We start from the raw sequence: 18611 nt of genomic DNA on the forward strand, positions 1-18611 counted from the left end.
ATTGCTTGTGGAGTGCCAGGCTTCAATAAACTCACTAGCATGGCATGTAGCTTGGGTGTAGGATGAGGGCAGCCGATGATTTTTGTGCTGCTCCAATCGAACTGATGCTCCTTGGTGTCGATGTGGGTAGAGATTAAGGATTTGGAATTGTGGTGTTTGACTGCCAGCCAGTGTTCATGGATCCTAGTTTTTAATTTATGTGATCTTTGTCCCACATAGAATTGGTTGCAATGATTACAGCTGATTTTGTAGATTACATTGTTTCTTTCATCCTGTCTCAGTGTGACTTTTTAATTTAATTAAATTAAATTTTATTTTGTTCAAATGGCTATTGTGACCAGTTGTTGTGTCATAAGTTAAAATCAAACACCTTTTTGTTTTGCTGGTCTATTTTCTGTTAGTCTGAATGTTTCTAACAATAAAAAGGGTCATATTTAATGCAGGACTTACATCTTCCAAGTTCCTTGAAACTCGTGGATTTTTTTTAAAATGGCTTTCTCTAAATCCCCTAACACATGTAGGAATTCTGAAACTGCCCTAGAGGCTTAAGAATCAGGACATTATACAAGCTTAATAAATTGTTATTGTTAATGGAATTGCTTCAAACATACAAGGAGTTGAAATGAAATACTAATTTCCTTATTGTAGATCACTATCACTTTGGGGGGGGGGGGGCGAGTAAGATTTTAACAGACAGTTTAAAAACAACTTCAATGCATAAATATCATGCAACAAAATTCAGCCATCTCATCCAAAATTATCCAGTAGCCATAAAGAAACATTCATTGCATTCCTTAGTGAACAAAAGTCAGGCACTTGAAAACAGTTTTATTGTTCCATAAAACCCTTCTTGACCTTCTTCTTCAAGGGTACTGCCTATTTCAGCATCCTTTCCCAAATTTTGTCTCTTGGGAGCTGCAGCAGGCATCTCCCCGCAGATGAAGGGAGCGCTGGAGAGCCTCAGCATCGCAACCTCTCGCTTCTGTTGAGAGGAAAGCCTTGTCTTTTTGCCCCTCAGAAATATGGCCGTTCCGTGAAAATTTCCTTGCCCTTCACAAAGAAGGCGACGGAGGGAAGGGAGAATTAGCCGGAAGGCTGGACAATAGAGGGGCGCGTTACTACCAGTAGTCTAGGAAACCACCAACAGCGTGAGCGGACAATTCCTAGTGGGCGAGTGCCCTGAGAGATGGATGGGGGGAAGCCTGGCATAGCGGAGGGAGGGAGGCGGTGGCCCATGGGGGAGAGCAAAGGGGCGTGCGGCTGGTGGCAGCTGCTACAAAGCTTGCATCCAGGTGAGGGGCGCGGTCATTCTTGGTGCAATGTATAGATAAAAGCCTAAGGGTGATGTGGCCGGGAATGTTGCGTGGAATCCGGGCGGAAGGCTTTGGGGGCAGGAAACTGCAACGTGAAGAAAGGCTGAGTGGAAACGAGCAGCAGCGACCGGTAAAGCGGGGTGCAGAGCCGTTGTAGTCTACTAGATGGGCGTGGTTTTGGGATGCAGGGCATGACTTAAGGACGCTGGGCTCGGTCGCGAAGCTGTCAAAAGAGACTTTGCAGTGAGCAGTTTTGATTCCACTACTGAGGGATGCTGCCTGAGGGTAAGTGATGACTCAGGACTGTTAGCATTGCCTGAATGGTTGTGGCTTAGGAGAAACTAAAACACAGGAGTACAGTAGGTCCTCTTTGATTGATGGCTTTTTGTTCATTGAATCAGATTCTGCTGATTAAGGGAGTGTTATGGAGATGTCCTCAGAAATTGGGAAACTGCTACTCGCATGCTTTGCTGCTGAGCAACTGCAGTTGCTCTGCTCCGTAAAATAGCTGTAATTATTTCCAAGGAAGTAGTAGTCATTGTACTGTAAGATCCATGAAAGGACAAGCAGGTCTCTAATTCTTTTTGTATAGCCCGTTAGCCAGCTTTGATTATTAATTACAAAATCTTCGCTTCAAAGGAAAGCAAATGTATCTTTTCACAGCAGCAACTTTTTTAAAATGTGACTCTGGTTGGCATTTGAGAAAAGACGAACAATGCATTTTGCTCCTTTGTACTAGCCTTATCCAACCTAGCATATTCCAGATATATTGAATGATCAGTCTTGCTTTCTTCAGCCAGCACAGACACATTGGCTGGATATTATGGAAGTTGTCATCCAACACATCTGGAGAAAATCAAGTTGGGGAATATTCCTCTATACTTTCTCCTACGAGATGTATTGGTTTGTGTACAATGTTGTGTGGCTTGAATCTGAGACTAGTTTTGAAATCTTGGTTCACATCACAGTTATTATGCTGCTAGTTTTCTCATTTAATATAATGTAGTAAATGAGCACTCCTGTTTTTATAATCTTGGCTTTATTTGCTATGGACAAAAAAGACTATTTTTTCTAAGTGGATCCTTACAAAAAAAAAGAAATTTAAAATGAATTGGAGATGTTATCAAGAAAACAGAACATAACATCTTTTGTTGTTGATCCATAGTACATGTGATTATTTCTCAGGAACCTCTTGGTTTTTGCACTCGGAATTACTGTCTTTGTGTACTATATACTGTACCAGTATGAGAAATGATGTTCATGCTTAACAGCTTATCCAATGGTGTATGAGAATGACTCTAACAGAGGATTCAGGAGAAGCATATAGCGCTAGTATGCTGAATAGCTAATCCATTAACAGGAAATGTCTGAGGAATATGGCCACCGCTGAGACTGAGAAGTGAGCATTTCCCCCATATACTATTACTGCTTACTGATCATTTGTGACTCATTCTTCCTCAAAGGATTACAGCCAGAACATATAGTGTAAAGCAACAGAAATGCCGGCAGAATATTAGTACATTTCCCTGTACTGGATAGATGAATATATGAAAAATATAATTTATCTTTGGAGTTGATGTATCTCCAAATGTTGCTCCTGAAGAACTAACAATAAAGACAAGTTGAGCATGCAGGATGAAAGAAAGCATGAGTAGTAATAGCTTTTTTAGGTATGTCAGACTGATTATTGTAGCTTCAAAAACATTATTGGTGTTTTTGTAATGTTTAATCTTACAGCAGTCTTTGGTTTTTCTTTTCTCTCCAAAGGTAATCACATAGCCATTCATTACTTACAGAGGAAAGAATGGTTCTCACCATGCCAACCATAAGTAATTCCTATAGCAGCAACAGTTATGAGTAAGGAATCAGTTTCCTTATGTAGTATTGCCCACTTTTTATTTCCTAGTCTTTAGCGACTATCAAAAGCATTTAATACATAAGAATATAACAGATACAATAGGCAACTCAGGCTATTGAAGCTGTGATGAACAAAGCAGCTCAGAAGTACAGAAACCTTGCAAAGTCAAAGAAGCTGATAGAATCTCAGAGACATGAGACTGTTAGAATCTATGCCACAGTTGATACAGCTCAATAAAACATGTAGATGTTCCAACTATTTGAAAGAAAGGCAGTAACTCTATTACACTTCACTACTATTAGTATGCAAGTCAAATTACTTACGTTTGATTACCTGCTGTGCAAGGGTTGCCTGCATCTTTGATTGATCTAGCTGCACTCCTTTTTTTTATAAAGACCACTCAGGTTGTATCCACAGCTAGTCCAGATAAATTGCAGTCATGAATACGTGGTGCCCTTTTGCTCAAGCTGCATTTAAATCTAATGCAGTGAAATAAAATTAATAAACTGTAGCAGCCCAAAATGTAAGGCTTAAATTTATTGCAGAAGGATTGAATACTGTATGCTTTCTAGTGAAAGCACAAAGTTGCTCTCTATACAACTAGCATGGAGAAAAACCTGTAGAATGAAATCTGCAAATCAGTCTCTGGGGTGAGAACTGAACTACTATATCAATACCATTTGAGGGAGGATCCCATAAGAGTAAGGTAAAGGTAAAGGTTCCCCCGCACATGCCTGCTAGTCGTTTCCAACTCTAGGGACCGGTGCTCATCTCCGTTTCAAAGCCGAAGAGCCAGCGCTTGTCCGAAGACGTCTCCATGGTCATGTGGCCGGCATGACTAGACGCCAAAGGCGCATAGAACGCTGTTACCTTCTCACCGTAGTGGTCCCTATTTTTCTACTTGCATTTTTACATGCTTTTGAACTGCTAGGTTAGCAGAAGCTGGGACGAGTAACAGGCGCTCACTCTGTTACGCGGCACTCAGGATTCGACCTGCCAAACTGCCGACCTTCTGATCAACAAGCTCAGTGTCCTAACCCACTGAGCCACCGCATCCCTTACCCCATAAGAGTAAAGCGTATCATAACCTATGTTTAAGAGGTTTATTCTTATATGTTTAGGATTTAGGGGAATGGTTGAACTGTAAGTGATCTAGTTGCATTGAAGTTCATATGAATATAATTGCAGAATATTAATGGAAACACCAATTTCCATTTATTATGACTCAACCCTGAAATACAATGGATGGCATTGTCCATTCATATTCTTTTAATTTAAGGTATCATGGTATGTGTGCAGAAGAGGGGAGGTAGCTGTGCTTGCTCTCTTGAACTTAATTAAGGAAAGACGGGATAAAAATTTCCTTCTATCACACTCAGGGAAACTGTCTGATTTGAGGCCATTATCTGCAATATGCTACTATTAGTATTTTGGAAGTCATTCTCACATCCTCAGTCACTACATTGGTTTCCAAGATCTTAAGTGATATCAATATGAAAATGCAAAGATTGTCTGGTGTTTTGTTAATGTTTCAAAGATGCCATTTTCAGGAATATACATTGGAATAAGTTGAACTGTAGGGTGATATCTAGCTAGCTGGAATCTGGACAACAGCACACTCCAGTGCTATATTTTATTTCAGCCCTAAATACATTATTTCACTATTTCACTAATCCATTCTTATTTTATCAGAAGAACATTTGAAAATAATCTGCCAGTCATCAGAAGAATGTGCCTGTTAGATGTATCCATATAACATATGCTGTCAATTTGGTCATTAAAATTCTTAGTGTTTTTTTTATTACATTTATATCCCGCCCTTCTCCGAAGACTCAGGGCGGCTTACAAGTTTAGCAGTAGCCTTCATTCTATGTATATGCCTGCTTATTAGGGCTTTCATACACCCCCCCCAAGCGGCATTATTACAAAGTCAGCTTATTGCCCCCAACAATCTGGGTCCTTATTTTACCTACCTCGGAAGGATGGAAGGCTGAGTCAACCTTGAGCCTGGTGGGATGCGAACCTGCACTAATTGCAGGCAGCTGGTGTTACTTAAGGAGGCATTAGCCCACTGCTCCACCAAGGCTCTTGGTGTTCAATATCATAAAAACATTAACCGTATTAACACAGTTATTTCATAATTTAATGAGAAAATACATAGCCCTTTCTTGGTTTGGGATTAAACCACTTTCTCTGAGTTTTATATTGTCCTTTATATTGTTCTTAGGTTAATTAGTCATTCCCAGCTATGAATAACTATGTAACTCGGTAACTAAGTAATTCCAAAATATATTTTCTAAAATATATTGTGATGTTTGCTAATGTCATGCATGAAATGAATACTATGATTTTGTGATGTCTGTGCAGCACCAGAAATGGTGCCTGGTTTACTATCAAGCTCAGATGGTGTGCAGATCATATTTCTTATAGGTGGAGCCAAATCTAATAAAATATGGTTGCTCTGATTTTAGTGATAGATTACTTCGGACAAAGGACTTATAGGAGACCCTTTTAGATGGTAATTATTTACTTATTTCAAAATGGGGCAAGCTAAGTCTGCTGTAGTAAGAAATTTCTCTTGACAATACCCATTGTCTACCTTTCCCATTCATAGTGCATAGTTTTGTAAATGTAAACTCCACTCCCTCCTAGCACTGATGACGTTACCTAGTTTGGTAACAAAACATCTGCAAGAAAACTACCAAGCTAAGAGAGCACCAAGGACCCCATAGTTTTGTAAATGTTCTCTCCTTTCATACTTGTCTTATGCTGTTTTCATATTCCTGAACCTTCTGTTGCAGCTGCTGTCCAGTCTTCCTGAAAGTTAGTATCATGACCTTGACTAAGGGCTCATTCACTTACTCCAGTGGAGAGGAATACTGTGGGGAATGGAAGGAAGGTAAGTGAATTTTTCATAGGTGCAGTACCATCAGGTTTACTTATGGGACCTGCTTGGGAAAGGTACACACTATTTTTATTACTACGGAGAATTCAACCAGAGAATTTTTTTCTATTGTCATTATGAAATAGAATTTGAAATTGTTTTGAAATTGGTTAGATCAGGAACTCTATTAAGATGAAGTTATGAAAATGATCATAGAACAAGTAAAGCCTCCTAGTGTAAAAGAAGTCTCACAAACAGAGTGAAATGAAAGAGTTTATTTATTTTAGACATATATTAGATGCACAAAAACAAAGGAAAGATACTTCAAATCTGCACACATCTGTAAACAGAAAATTGGACTGAAAACAAAGCAATTGGAACCTACAGTTGCTATTAGGTAAAGGTAAAGGTTCCCCCGCACATGCGTGCTAGTCGTTTCCAACTCTAGGGGCCGGTGCTCATCCCCGTTTCAAAGCCAAAGAGCCAGTGCTTGTCCAAGGACGTCTCCATGGTCATGTGGCCAGCATGACTAGATGCCAAAGGAGCATGGAACGCTGTTACCTTCCCACCGTAGTGGTCCTTATTTTTCTACTTGCATTTTTACGTGCTTTCGAACTGCTAGGTTGGCAGAAGCTGAGACAAGTAACAGGCGCTCACTCTGTTACGCGGCACTCGGGATTCGACCCGCCAAACTGCCAACCTTCTGATCAACAGGCTCAGTGTCCTAACCCACTGAGCCACCGCGTCCCTTGCTATTAGTCATTAACAATAAATAGTATTTACACTACCTCTTTTCTCAGAAACAAGAAATATGTACCTTGTGTTCTTACTGTATTTCTAAAATTGGAGAACTATGTTGTGCTTAAAAACAATTGCTATCATAGTTATAGCTGATGAAAGGAATCCATGCTCTTGCCAGGAGACCTCTGATTTCTTTCATAAAAGGAGCTTGCGTTATGAGGAATTACAGGTGGGTAGAGGTGATTCATCCCATTTAACAAAGAAGATGCTTGCATAGCTTTTAGAGAAGGATGGCTACAAACTCCCAATTTCAACTTTGCAATAGCTTCTACAAGAAGCTATCTTGACTATTGCAAAGAATGGCTCTATTAGGGTGGGCAACAAAGAACATAAGCTTCCTCCTGGTGAGGGAAGAGCTTCTAAAACTAGTTCTGCAAATAGATTTTCTTTGAAAAAATGTCTAAGAATACTATGCTCTCTGCCCTCTTCACCCAGATACCTTTATCAGGAGACGGGAGATGACCCCCTTCGTTATCCCTGTACTGCTGTACAGTATACTATTGGTTACTAATGATGGCCCAGAGTACATCAATATACTTAATAGGATCACGTAGGATTTGAAAGTCATACAATATGTAAATCTAGGCAGCAATAGGATTATTGTTTGGAGTTAAACTAATGTTCTCCAGTCACCTGTGTTATTTGACAACAAATAGGACAATTAAAACAGAGCCTTTTCCTACTGCCAGGACAGAAACAAAATCCTAGAATGGCTCTTCAAAAGTGGGGCAGCCTTAGGAATTCTGTTTCAGTGTAACTTTCCCCCTCACCTTATGACTATATGAAGAGTAAAACCTGGAAGGAAAGGACTGGGGTAAACCATCTTCCGGTCGAGCTCCGGATGGCGCCCGATCTCCGCTCCTTCCGGCGCGATCTTAAAACCCATCTCTTTAAACAAGCTGGCCTGGCCTGATGGGACGGGGTGGGATTTTTATAAATGAACTTCAATTTTAATTTGTATTAATTTATTATGGGCATTGTTTAATCACGTTTTAATAATTTTTAATTTTTGTATCTAGTTTTTATGTATTGCCCTGTTCACCGCCCTGAGTCCTCCGGGAGAAGGGCGGTATATAAACTAACTAACTAACTAACTAACTAAATAAATAAATAAATAAATAATAAATAAATAAACCTACTCACTGTTGTCCACAGAGGTAATGTTCCAATTTCATTTTATGTATACGATATCTGTGCTTTGGTATGTCCAATGTATAGAGCTACTAGCATATCTACTCCCATCTAGCACTGATCACTGTTCTCCACACGTATTTTGGGACATTAGTCTCTGGTGGGGGTGGGGGTGGAAGTAAATACTGAAACTTCCAGTACTTTATCAGCAAAGTAGTTGCTATCTTTGATAAGTGGTGTTCTGAAGCACCCTTCACTGATTCCTATATGCATGTACAGTTAACATACCAAAAATATATGGACAAATAATAACTGATCATTGGACTTTTTCACCTATTTCTCCATCAGTATATTGGTGATATGCTGGACTTTTTTTTGCTTTAAGTTTCCTGCAGAAGTGATGAAAGAAATCGGCGAAACCATTTCTTTCATTTTTAAAAACTCAGTTGCAATTCACAAGAGTTCTGCCAGTTTCTCTTTCTAGTCCAAATGACAGGAAGAAGGATGTTTTCGCCACCATCCACCCAGTGCATCAGACAGAAAGATTTTATTATTTATTTATCAAATTTAATTTTATTTTTAGCTTACCAAATTATAAGGAAGAGTCAGCTGAGTGTTTAAGAGGCACACCAATGATCTATCCATGAAAATCACGTGCCCTCAAAGATCTACCTCTAGAAAAAAAAAGCAATTCTTGTTTTCATACCAGTCGGGACCATAGTAACCAGAACACCTGGCCAACATCATTATTAAAGTTGAAAAATGGATTGAAAACTGGACAGCAATTTCTTAAGCCAACTGCACTTCCAGCCAGTTTCACCATAGGGCTCAGCTGGGAAAAAAGGTGTTCTTTAGAGATATACTTTGAATCAGTGCGGTACATGAGAGACTTATAGTAGTGGTTACATTTAAATTTAGAAAACTAGACCTTTTCCTTGAGGCTCACAAATCTTTTTTAAAAGAGTGCTGTGAACCTGTGCATGATGTAATAATGCATGTAATAACGCAGCCTTTATATGTTTTATAAATAATATTTGGTAAAAGGAACAAACAACAAGAGGTTCCTTATATTCTTGATCTGCCTACCAGGTTATCTGGCATGGACTCTGTTATTATTTCCTTTTCATTTCGAAACTAATATAAAATAAGATGTCACTATAGTGATTGATAAGATATGGCCTCCAAACAACAGTGTTGTCTTTTTGGCCACTGATAGAAAAGTAATGCTGCTCATTTTCTCCCATTTAGGGCGTCGACATGGAATTGGACAATTGACTTTTGCTGATGGCAGCATTTACGTTGGACATTTTGAAAATGGTCTCTTCAATGGCTATGGAGTGCTCAGTTTTGCAGATGGTTCCAGGTGGGCACTGGATTGTGAGTTCAGTAGCATTGTGCTAGCTAGTACAAAGAGAGTACACACATGCATGATCTGAGTCATTTTCAGAAATATGAATAAATATGTAGTACAAATTGCCCATGGTATGATAAAGAATTATGCAGAATGTTTATAGCTACTTTTTGCATGCATGAATTTTCTTTTAATACAAGTACGCAACAAAAATATCCCATAATATTTGTTGCCATATAATTTTTCATATAGATCAGTAGGAGACTGTAGAATGGCCGTTGAACATTTTAAGATAATTCATTAATACTTCTATGGCCTTTTTCCTTTTGTTTAGTACTGATGTTTTAAGAACTTTAATATAGTGATTGCAGATGAGATAGCAATGTCCAATCAGACACGCTCCTGTTATTGTTGCAGATATGAGGGGGAATTTATGCAGGGAAAATTCAACGGTGTTGGAGTCTTCACACGCTATGACAACATGATCTTCGAGGGAGAATTCAAGGGTGGACGGGTTGATGGTTTTGGTGAGTGATAAGGATACGTCCTGTGGGTGTAACTAAGCAGCAAAGCTAATAACCGTGGATTAAATCTATATTGGTAACTCTGCTGCCGCATGGAACAGGGCATAAGTGAGAGTTCGTTTAAAAATAACATCCTCTGAGATACATGCAGACATATTTCATAGTACTGCATGCACAAATCAACTTTCCTACTGAACAATAATGTTCTATTTTCTCCCACAGGACTTTTGACTTTTCCTGATGGCTCTCATGGGATACCCCGTAATGAAGGCTTTTTTGAAAACAACAAACTCTTGCGGCGGGAAAAGTGCCAGACAGTGGTCCAACGTGCACAGAGTGCCTCCAAGATGGCACACAGCTTGACAGCATAAGCGGTATAAATTCTACAGTAATACAGGGCTTTCTTATGACTGGCAGCCTAACCCAGAGGTTGGTAAGAGTGTGGAGTACAAAATTCACAGAGGCAAATACTATCTCTAGGATGCAAACTATCATAACTGAATCCTGCTTGCCTTTATCATTTCCATAAGCAGCCTAGCCCCTATAATGTGAACTGGTGCCAAAACTCGGCCATGAAGCCTATGTCTCCTGTCAGTATCACATTTCCTTTGTCAGAAGCATTCTCCATTAGACAGATTGCTAATCCTATAACCCCACAACTGAGTTGGACACAATCCATCCATCTTTCTTGCCACAAACTTGACACAGCTGGAATGTTATATGATCAGTTGAGTTGGTTTCCAGTGGTCAAAGGAAGATTAAAGAACTTGCATTTAGCTTAATTTTCTATCTTCTTATATGTCCCTAAACCTCCAGTTGATTCCTCACTGCTCAGTCTTCCTTTCTTTATAAAAAATAAATGAATAAATATAAAAAACAAAGAATTAACATACTGAGTGGAATTAAGAATTCTAGACTTTCTGAATGTGACTTTTAACAATTTTGCAGATCAGCATAAGAATGTCTGAGTTCTGCTACACTTTATGCTTTATGCTCCAGAATAGATCCAGGATCGTTTCCACTCTTTATTCTAGCTTTCTGTTTTACACAATTTGCTAAGGCCGTTTTCACTGTGAGCTTCTTGTGTGACACATAGTTTCACAATTATCCCTTCCTTACGTGAAATGTAGGTCACTTATCTAAGGGCCACAGAAGGAAGAGATTCACTAAGCTCCAGAGATGTTACATGGTTTTCCTTTACTATAGTGTCATATACATAGAGCTGTATTATTTTACAAATGTTAAAAAGGGAGCATCATTACTTTATTAAAATCTTGCCTCTGCTAATCATAGGACAAGGCAAAGTTTTGCAAATGCCTTCCTACTTCATAACTGGAAGTTATTTGCACACAAATACTCTTAGTCTCCACCCACACTTCCCTCTTTTGGCTTCTGAAATTTTACCACACATTCCATTAATGTTTCAAGCCTGACTCTGCTGCCTTAATGGCTAGACATTTGCTTTAAAATAAAAATGAATCTCAGGATGCTGATCACTAGTCCAAAATATTATATCACACAATAATGGCATGTATAGCCCTATATGTATCCAAAATAAGCAACAGCATCTTTTATACAATGCTGTAAAGGTAAAGAGACAGCTGTTCCTAGATAATGCCATATTGTATATCTTTATAGAACAGTGTTTCTCTATCTTGGCACCTTTACGATGTATGGACTTCAACTCCCAGAAGTCGTCAGGAAGTCCACAAATCTTAAAGGTGCCAAGGTTGAGAAACACCATTTTAGAAAATGCATTAAGTAACACTGGAATCTAGCACAACAGCTTATAATAACTTATAAATGTGGAGATTGCAGGGCATTCTTAATATATAGTACAAATAGATGGGCAATGATATGGAAGGGATAATTGGTTCCTTGCTAGAGATGCAGGCTGAATGAAAATGCCAGGCTGGAGGAATAAAAGTTAAATTTTCTGGAGGTGATAGCAAATCCCTCAGTGGGGTAACAATTGAGTTAAAATGGATCAATAAAGATTAACTCTGTCAATCATTTTATGTTTCTGTGCACTAAAATTAAACATGGGATTGTTTAACGTGTGTGGGGGGGTGTTCTTAGTCAAGCATTGACCCACGTAATGTGTGTTCCTAAGTGCCATGCTGGAGACCTTGTAACCAGCTGATCTCCACACTGAATGTCTGTGTGTCAATGCTACCCTCGTGCCTTTGTGTCTTTGCCCATGTAAGGGCCTTGGCCAAATAAAGAGTTGCTGAAGCTCGACTTTGGTGTATTATTTTCCTACGGTACTGAGGCAGGTGGATTAGCCTTATTCAATTACGCAGATCCAGAATGGATCTCATTATTTATTCTGACCTAGTATGCTGTAGTGCTTAAAAGTTTGTGAACCCTTTTGAATTTTCAATATTTCTGCATAAATATGATCTAAAGTGTGAACTGTTCTAAAACTCTTCTCCCCAACACCCAAATAGCAATAACTGCAATTAAAATCTTCTGTTGATCAGTCCATCAGCTTGGAGAAATTTTAGCCCGCTCCCATAGCTCCTTAGAGAAGCAGCTTTAACTTGGAGATGTCAGTGGATTTCCTTACATGTCCTGCCCAATTCAGATCCCTCCACAATATTTCTATAGGATGAAGATCAGGACATTGATTGGGCCATTCCAAAATGTTTACTTTTTTCTGCTTTAACCATTCTGTGGTTGTAGGATTGGACTGTTTGGAGTCATTGTCTTGCTGTGTGACCCATTTTCTCTTGAGTTTTAGTTCATGGATACATATCCTGACATTTTCATGTAAAGTTGGCCCAATTCAGAATTCATAATTCCATCAGTAATGGAATCCTAGTCATCCCAGTCAAACGATAGCAAAGTAGCCCAAAACCATGGTACTCCTACACCATTTCTCAGATAGGATAAGATTCCTATGCAGAAATGCAATGTTTTATCTTTCACCAAACAAAACACTTCATTCCAGCCAACAAGTTCTATTTGGACTGATCTTTCCAATAGAATTAATGTAGGGTCTTTTGGAAACTGTATTGCACTATACACAGGTAATAATGTTCTTTTTAGAGCAGAGTGAGTTTCTTCCAACCCCATCATGCATACCATTGGTATTCAGTGTACTCCTAGTGGTGGTCTCATGAGCATTGACTTTTATCAACACAACAGAGGCTTTTAGTTCCTTAGACGTTACCTGGAGTCCTTTGAGACCTCCCAAAGAATTACGCACATTGCTGTTTATGTTATTTTGGTTAGTCAACCACTCCTAAGGAGGATAACAGTGGTGATGGATTGCCAGCCTTCATACAAAATCTGCCTGACAGTGGACTGGTGGAGTCCAAACTCTTTGGAAATAGAGTTTGATGAACTAGTCATATTTTAGATCATACTGAAAATTTTAAGCACTACTATACAGGCTCCATTCTCTAGTTCCATCACTCACTCATTCAGTCCTTGAAAGATCAATGGGAATTAATCTGAAAAGCTTGCTCATCATTGCAATGAGAATATCTGTTTAGACTGAATATAAAAACAGGACAAATCATCATAATCACTCCAATGCTGGAGTATAAGTCGCTGTTGTTTTTAAAAAAGCAGACAGCATTAACTCTCATTTCTGATGGTTTTTAACCTTTAATTGGATGAAATGGTGTATTATAGGACAAGAAGTTTTGAATCAAGATACCTCAGGTGGGCTAACTTATAGAAGGTGTACAAAATCTGAGACCCATGACTCCCAGGGGACTAAAATTTGAGAAAGTTGTGGCAACTGCTGCAGTCATGTGATCATTCTTAATACTCCCTGCCAGCTTCCTACAAAGAAAGCCAACAGGGAAACTTGCAGGAAGATGGAAGTTGCTCCTGATCCCACTGCTATTTTCCTCCTGTGGTCGTTTAGTTCAGCTTAGGTAAGGAAATGTCTCTGAAATGTTGACCCAATGGGCTATGGGTTGTCTAGTAATCTTAAAAGGTATTCTTTCAACTCATTTAATGGACCATATGTGAATATATGAATTTGCTTTAAATGGTAGGTTGAAACAGCGCTTAGCCAAGATGCCATTTTGTTTGTGGCTGAGCATATGCATGACTTCAGCTGCTGTAATTTATCCAACAACTAAGGTTAAATTATAGCTTAGCAGAATGTATTGAATGCAGCCAGTGAGTTTTAGATAAAGGCTACCCCAATACTTTCCAATGTTATTTTATTATATTCCTTTTCATTTTTTCCTTTGATCCTTTGACCTACAACTGTCAAAACTGCCCCCTTTGAACAATCTTCACCTGATGCTAGTCTTTGTGTTTGCAACTGCTTGCTATGCTATGCTGGCAAAGTGTTAAGTCCTTTACTTTTTCATATCTATGTTAAGAAAATTTTGACACAATTAGCTTCCATTAACTGGTAAAACTAAACTTAAGTACCTGTTATGCATTTTCTTGTTTACAACTTCAATTTCCTCCCAACTTTTTCCACTTAAAGAAGAGATTTTCCATAACACTTTTTGTTCCATTCATGCTATTGGAATTGTATAAAATACTTCAAGAAACAGCTTGATTAAATTCTGATGCTCTATTCTCACTGACCTCAGCCATAGTTATTGGGTTTGGGGCTATGACTATATAGACACAATTATCCACTTCTAGTAATTTTGGATCTAGGTGTAGAGCAAGAAGTTGTACTGTCAATTAGCCTTAATGTGTTTATGCTTTAGCTAAAAATATAGTCATCAGCAGCACTATTGAATGGTTCTCCATTTCTCTTTCCAAATATAATGTACCATTATTAGACAGGAAACATGTAGAATAACAGAAGCATAATTATCTTGAAGAATGTATTTTTATGCCATACCATAAAACTTCTGTACTTGAGGATGACTCAGACCTATGTAGCAGTATTTTATGAAACAATTTTTAAAAAATGCTTAATTTTTGCTGATCTAGCTTTAGTGAATATCAGGGGGTTTTTTCTCATAGAACGGTCAGAACGGTGTTCCGGCACCTTTTTTTTTTTGCAAAAAAAAAAGCTCCCTCTAATCTTGGCTCTTTTTTATGACTCGTGGACTTCAACTCCCAGAAATCCTGAGCCAGCCATGCTGAAGGGAAAGAGAGAGGTTTCCAAGCTGAGCCATGCTGGCTCAGGAATTCTGGGAGTTGAAGTCCTTGAGTCATAAAAGAGCCAAGGTTGCCTACCCTGCACTAGAGGAGGACATTAAAATTATTTACAAGGTTACTTCTTAAGGAACTAAACTTTTAGAATCTAAACCAGCTAATTCAAAAAAGCCAACAGGAAAGAACCTCACATTTCTCATCTGCTTCTGTCTTTTGAAGGTAAAATTAGATAACAAAATAATCTATTTCCCATGTCACAGGTCGGCAACCTGCGGCTCCGGAGCCACATACGGCTCTTTCAGCCGTCTCCTGAGGCTCCCAGTCCTCCACCATGTGCAGTCCCCCCCCAAAAAAAGTTCAACCAATCAATTCAAACTTCTCACAAAAAAAAAATCTCGCAAATTGATTGGTTGAACTTCTTTGGTTTGTGGGACTGTCCACAAACATCTTTCCTTTTTGGACTGCACGTGGTGGCAGCAGAAGAGACGGAGGACTGCTGGAAAGAAGGTATGTGGGTCGGTCAGATGGGGTGAGGGGGGGACGCGGAAGCTGATTGAACATGCGGGTGAGGCAGAGCTGCTGCCTGGGGCCGGAGGGGAGGCCGGGCAGATTTCCCCTGCCTTGCCAGGCAAATGGAGGCTGATGGAACGCACGCACAAGGGAGAGGTGCTACTCAGGGCCAGAGGGAGTCTGATCAAATGCGCGCGAGGGAGAGGTGCTGCTCGGGGCCAGAGGGGAGGCTGGGCAGATTTCCCCCACCCTGCCAGGCAAACGGAGGCTGATCAAACGCGCGCGTGAGGGAGAGCAGCACCTCTCCCTCATGCGTGCGTTTGATCAGCCTCCCTCCGGCCCCGAGCAGCACCTCTCCCTCGCACGCGTGTTTGATCAGCCTCCGTTTGCCTGGCAAGGCGGGAGAAATTTGCCCGGCCTCCCCTCCAACCCCGAGCAACACCTCCCCCTCGCGCAAGCATGTCAGCTAGGTGAATAGGTCTTTCTCCCTCCACCCCCAGAGGGAGAAGCCCCCCTTGCCTGCCCACGCAAAGCTGCCAGCCATGCAACATGCCCTGCTGCAGCGAGTCAAGCGGCAACTGTTTTTTTTCCTTTCTCTTCATTTTTTCCTTCCTTCCTTCCCATATTCTTCCTGTCTTCTTCCTTTCTTCTTCTTCCTTCCCTTCCTCCTTCTTTCTCTCTCTCTCAATAAGCAAACAATCAGGGCTCTGACTGGCTGCTCCGCACTTCCTCCTCCTCCTCCCCCCCCCAAATAAACTGCATGCAAAAATCCCACAAAAACCCCCAAATCCCGCAGCAGGCTGAGATAGGCAAGGCTGAAAAGCAGCCTCAGAAGATTTGCCACAACAGCTCCTTCTCCCCTCCCTTGGAGCAGTCTTTTCTGAGGGGAGGAGAAGCCAGCTCGGCGGAGCCATCCATACCAGAGCTGGACAGGGGGCAGGGCCGGTGTATGTCTCGCCTTAGGTAGGCTCCACTCTTTAATCAAACCCTGTTGTGTGCATGCACGTGTGCATGCACACGTGCATTTTGCAGCTCCCAGGGTTTTTTTGGTGAGGGAACTGGTTCCAAGTGGCTCTTTCACCGATTCAGGTTGCCGATCCCTGTCCTATGTTAACATCTCTGCAATGAAATCAATAAAGGTAACAGGAAAGAAATGAGAAACATTTTTTCTCAATGTAATATGTCTAATTTAGCTGACGCTAGAAAAAAAATAGTATCTTTTGTACACTCTTGAAAAATATTTTGAATCTATAAACATCTATTACAACTATTAAACATTTCTTAAGAATGAAATATTCTTAATTTGGACTTTACTTTTACTGTTTGGACTGTTGTGTGTTTTGAAAAATAGATTATTTAGAATCTAGCTATGTTGCACTTCAGTCTTTAAATAATTAACCTAGTATATACATAACAATATATGATGTTTTCCATGGTGAGCTTAACATCAATAACAACATTTATTAAAAAGGCTAAAATAATTTCTGGTGGTATTATCTGTGGTATTATCTGTACATTAAAATTTTTAGACACAAGTAAGTAAGATATTATTTGCAAATAGGATGACAATAAACAGTTTAGGCTGCATTTACATCAGGGCTTTTCAACCTTTTCAGAAATTGTACCACTGTTAGGACATGACAATATTCAAGCACCACCAGTGCTTAACAAGGTGTCAAAAACTTGATGACTAAAAAAAAGGGGGGGTGTATTTTGGGTTTTATTGGTTAGATTCATTTATTGTTATAGAAATGGCTAGTTTATAATATTATAGAAAAGCAAAAAGTTGAGGTTCAATGTTAATGCTTCCTTCTACTCCTGTAACAGAGGAAGTCAGAAGTCAGTGCCTTTTCCTTTTCCTGCCTCCCCCTCACTTTTCCCCTTTTTTCTCACCCTTCGCTCGCAAAAGCTCCCCCACTCATTCACACTTTGCTCACAAAACCTCCAGTCGCTCTCACTCACTCCTCTGTCTCTTTCAAAGGCACCTCGTTCAGTCTCTCCCCCACTCACACGGTCTCTTTCAAAGGCCTCTTGCTCGCTCACTCACTTACTGCCCCTGCCCCGTCGCTTCCAAACGCCATTTGCTCATTCACTCACTCACTTACTGCCCCATCGCTTCCAAACACCACTTGCTCTCTCACTCACTTACTGCATTTGGAAGCGACGGGGCAGTAAGTGAACGGGTGCTGGTGCCAGAGGCCATCAGCTGTTTTGTGCCAGACACCACTGCCACGAGGAACACAGCTCTGGGTCGGGGTTCGGAGCAGCTCCGGGTGGGGCCTCAGCACGGGCCGTGGCGTGGCAACTGCGGGGAGGGGAATCCCCACAGCGGCTGTGGGGAGGGGAATCCCTGCAGCTTGTGGCTCCAGGCCGCAGGGGCGGGGGTGCAAAGGACAGGTGGCGACGCCGTAGCAAGACACCGGCATTGCTCCCAGTGACAGCACCTCTGAGTTCCAGCACTTTTTTTTTTTAGAAAAAAAGCACTGGTGAATACCATAAATATATAGATACAGTAATAGGTTAGAGATAATTGTAATGGAGAAAATCTATGTAGTTATTAAAAGTCAAAAATGACTTGATGGCACATAATCATTTACTAACTGCACATTCTTATACCACCTCAGGAATGTTCAATTTTTCAGTGGATTATACAACTATGCAACAAACTCCATTTATTGTACAAGAGGTAGTGGTGCCTGGTAAGTCACAAAAACGAATGAAATGTCATCTTTTACATAGGACATTATGATTTCACATATCTGACTTCTGAACCCAGAGAATTAGCATTTCAACATTCTATGATTCCAGAACTAGTCATGGTATAGGAAAATGCTGAAGAATAGAATATAAGATAAGACTATATTCTAGACATGCAGAATTGAGAAATTTTAAGTGGCAAAGGAATTTTGGGCTTCTAGTCAACCATGAGATGCAGATGCAGCCTTTTCTCATTTAAAACTCCATTCTGAAGATTTTATTCCACTGTTTTGTTGCTATAGCGATGCTCCAATAAGTACACTATGAGTTTTTATTTATTTATTTTTTTATTTTTATTTTAATGCCATTTATATCCCGCCCTTCTCCGAAGACTCAGGGCGGCTTACAAGCTTAGCAGTAACCTTCATTCTATGTATATGCCTGCTTGTTAGGG

General features: G+C 40.1%; 1 protein-coding gene across 1 annotated transcript; it reads left to right on the top strand.

Moving 5' to 3' along the window:
- Nucleotides 1-9197: 9197 nt before the first annotated feature.
- MORN4 (MORN repeat containing 4) lies at nucleotides 9198-10517 on the top strand. Its single transcript, XM_083364556.1, has 3 exons — nucleotides 9198-9350; nucleotides 9756-9865; nucleotides 10085-10517. Exons 1-3 carry the CDS (start codon nucleotides 9211-9213, stop codon nucleotides 10231-10233), a joined length of 399 nt encoding a protein of 132 aa, XP_083220682.1. The 5' UTR covers nucleotides 9198-9210; the 3' UTR covers nucleotides 10234-10517.
- The last annotated feature ends 8094 nt before the right edge of the window (nucleotides 10518-18611 follow it).

This window comes from Vipera ursinii (genome assembly GCF_947247035.1).
Source record: "Vipera ursinii genome assembly, chromosome: 5".
Lineage (NCBI taxonomy): Eukaryota > Metazoa > Chordata > Lepidosauria > Squamata > Viperidae > Vipera > Vipera ursinii.

Coding starts and splice junctions, on each gene's coding strand:
- MORN4 (XM_083364556.1), top strand. CDS start 9,211: ATGCTGCTCATTTTCTCCCATTTAGGGCGTCGACATGGAATTGGACAA. Junction 9,351..9,755: donor AGTTTTGCAGATGGTTCCAG/GTGGGCACTGGA, acceptor TTATTGTTGCAG/ATATGAGGGGGAATTTATGC. Junction 9,866..10,084: donor TGGACGGGTTGATGGTTTTG/GTGAGTGATAAG, acceptor TTTCTCCCACAG/GACTTTTGACTTTTCCTGAT.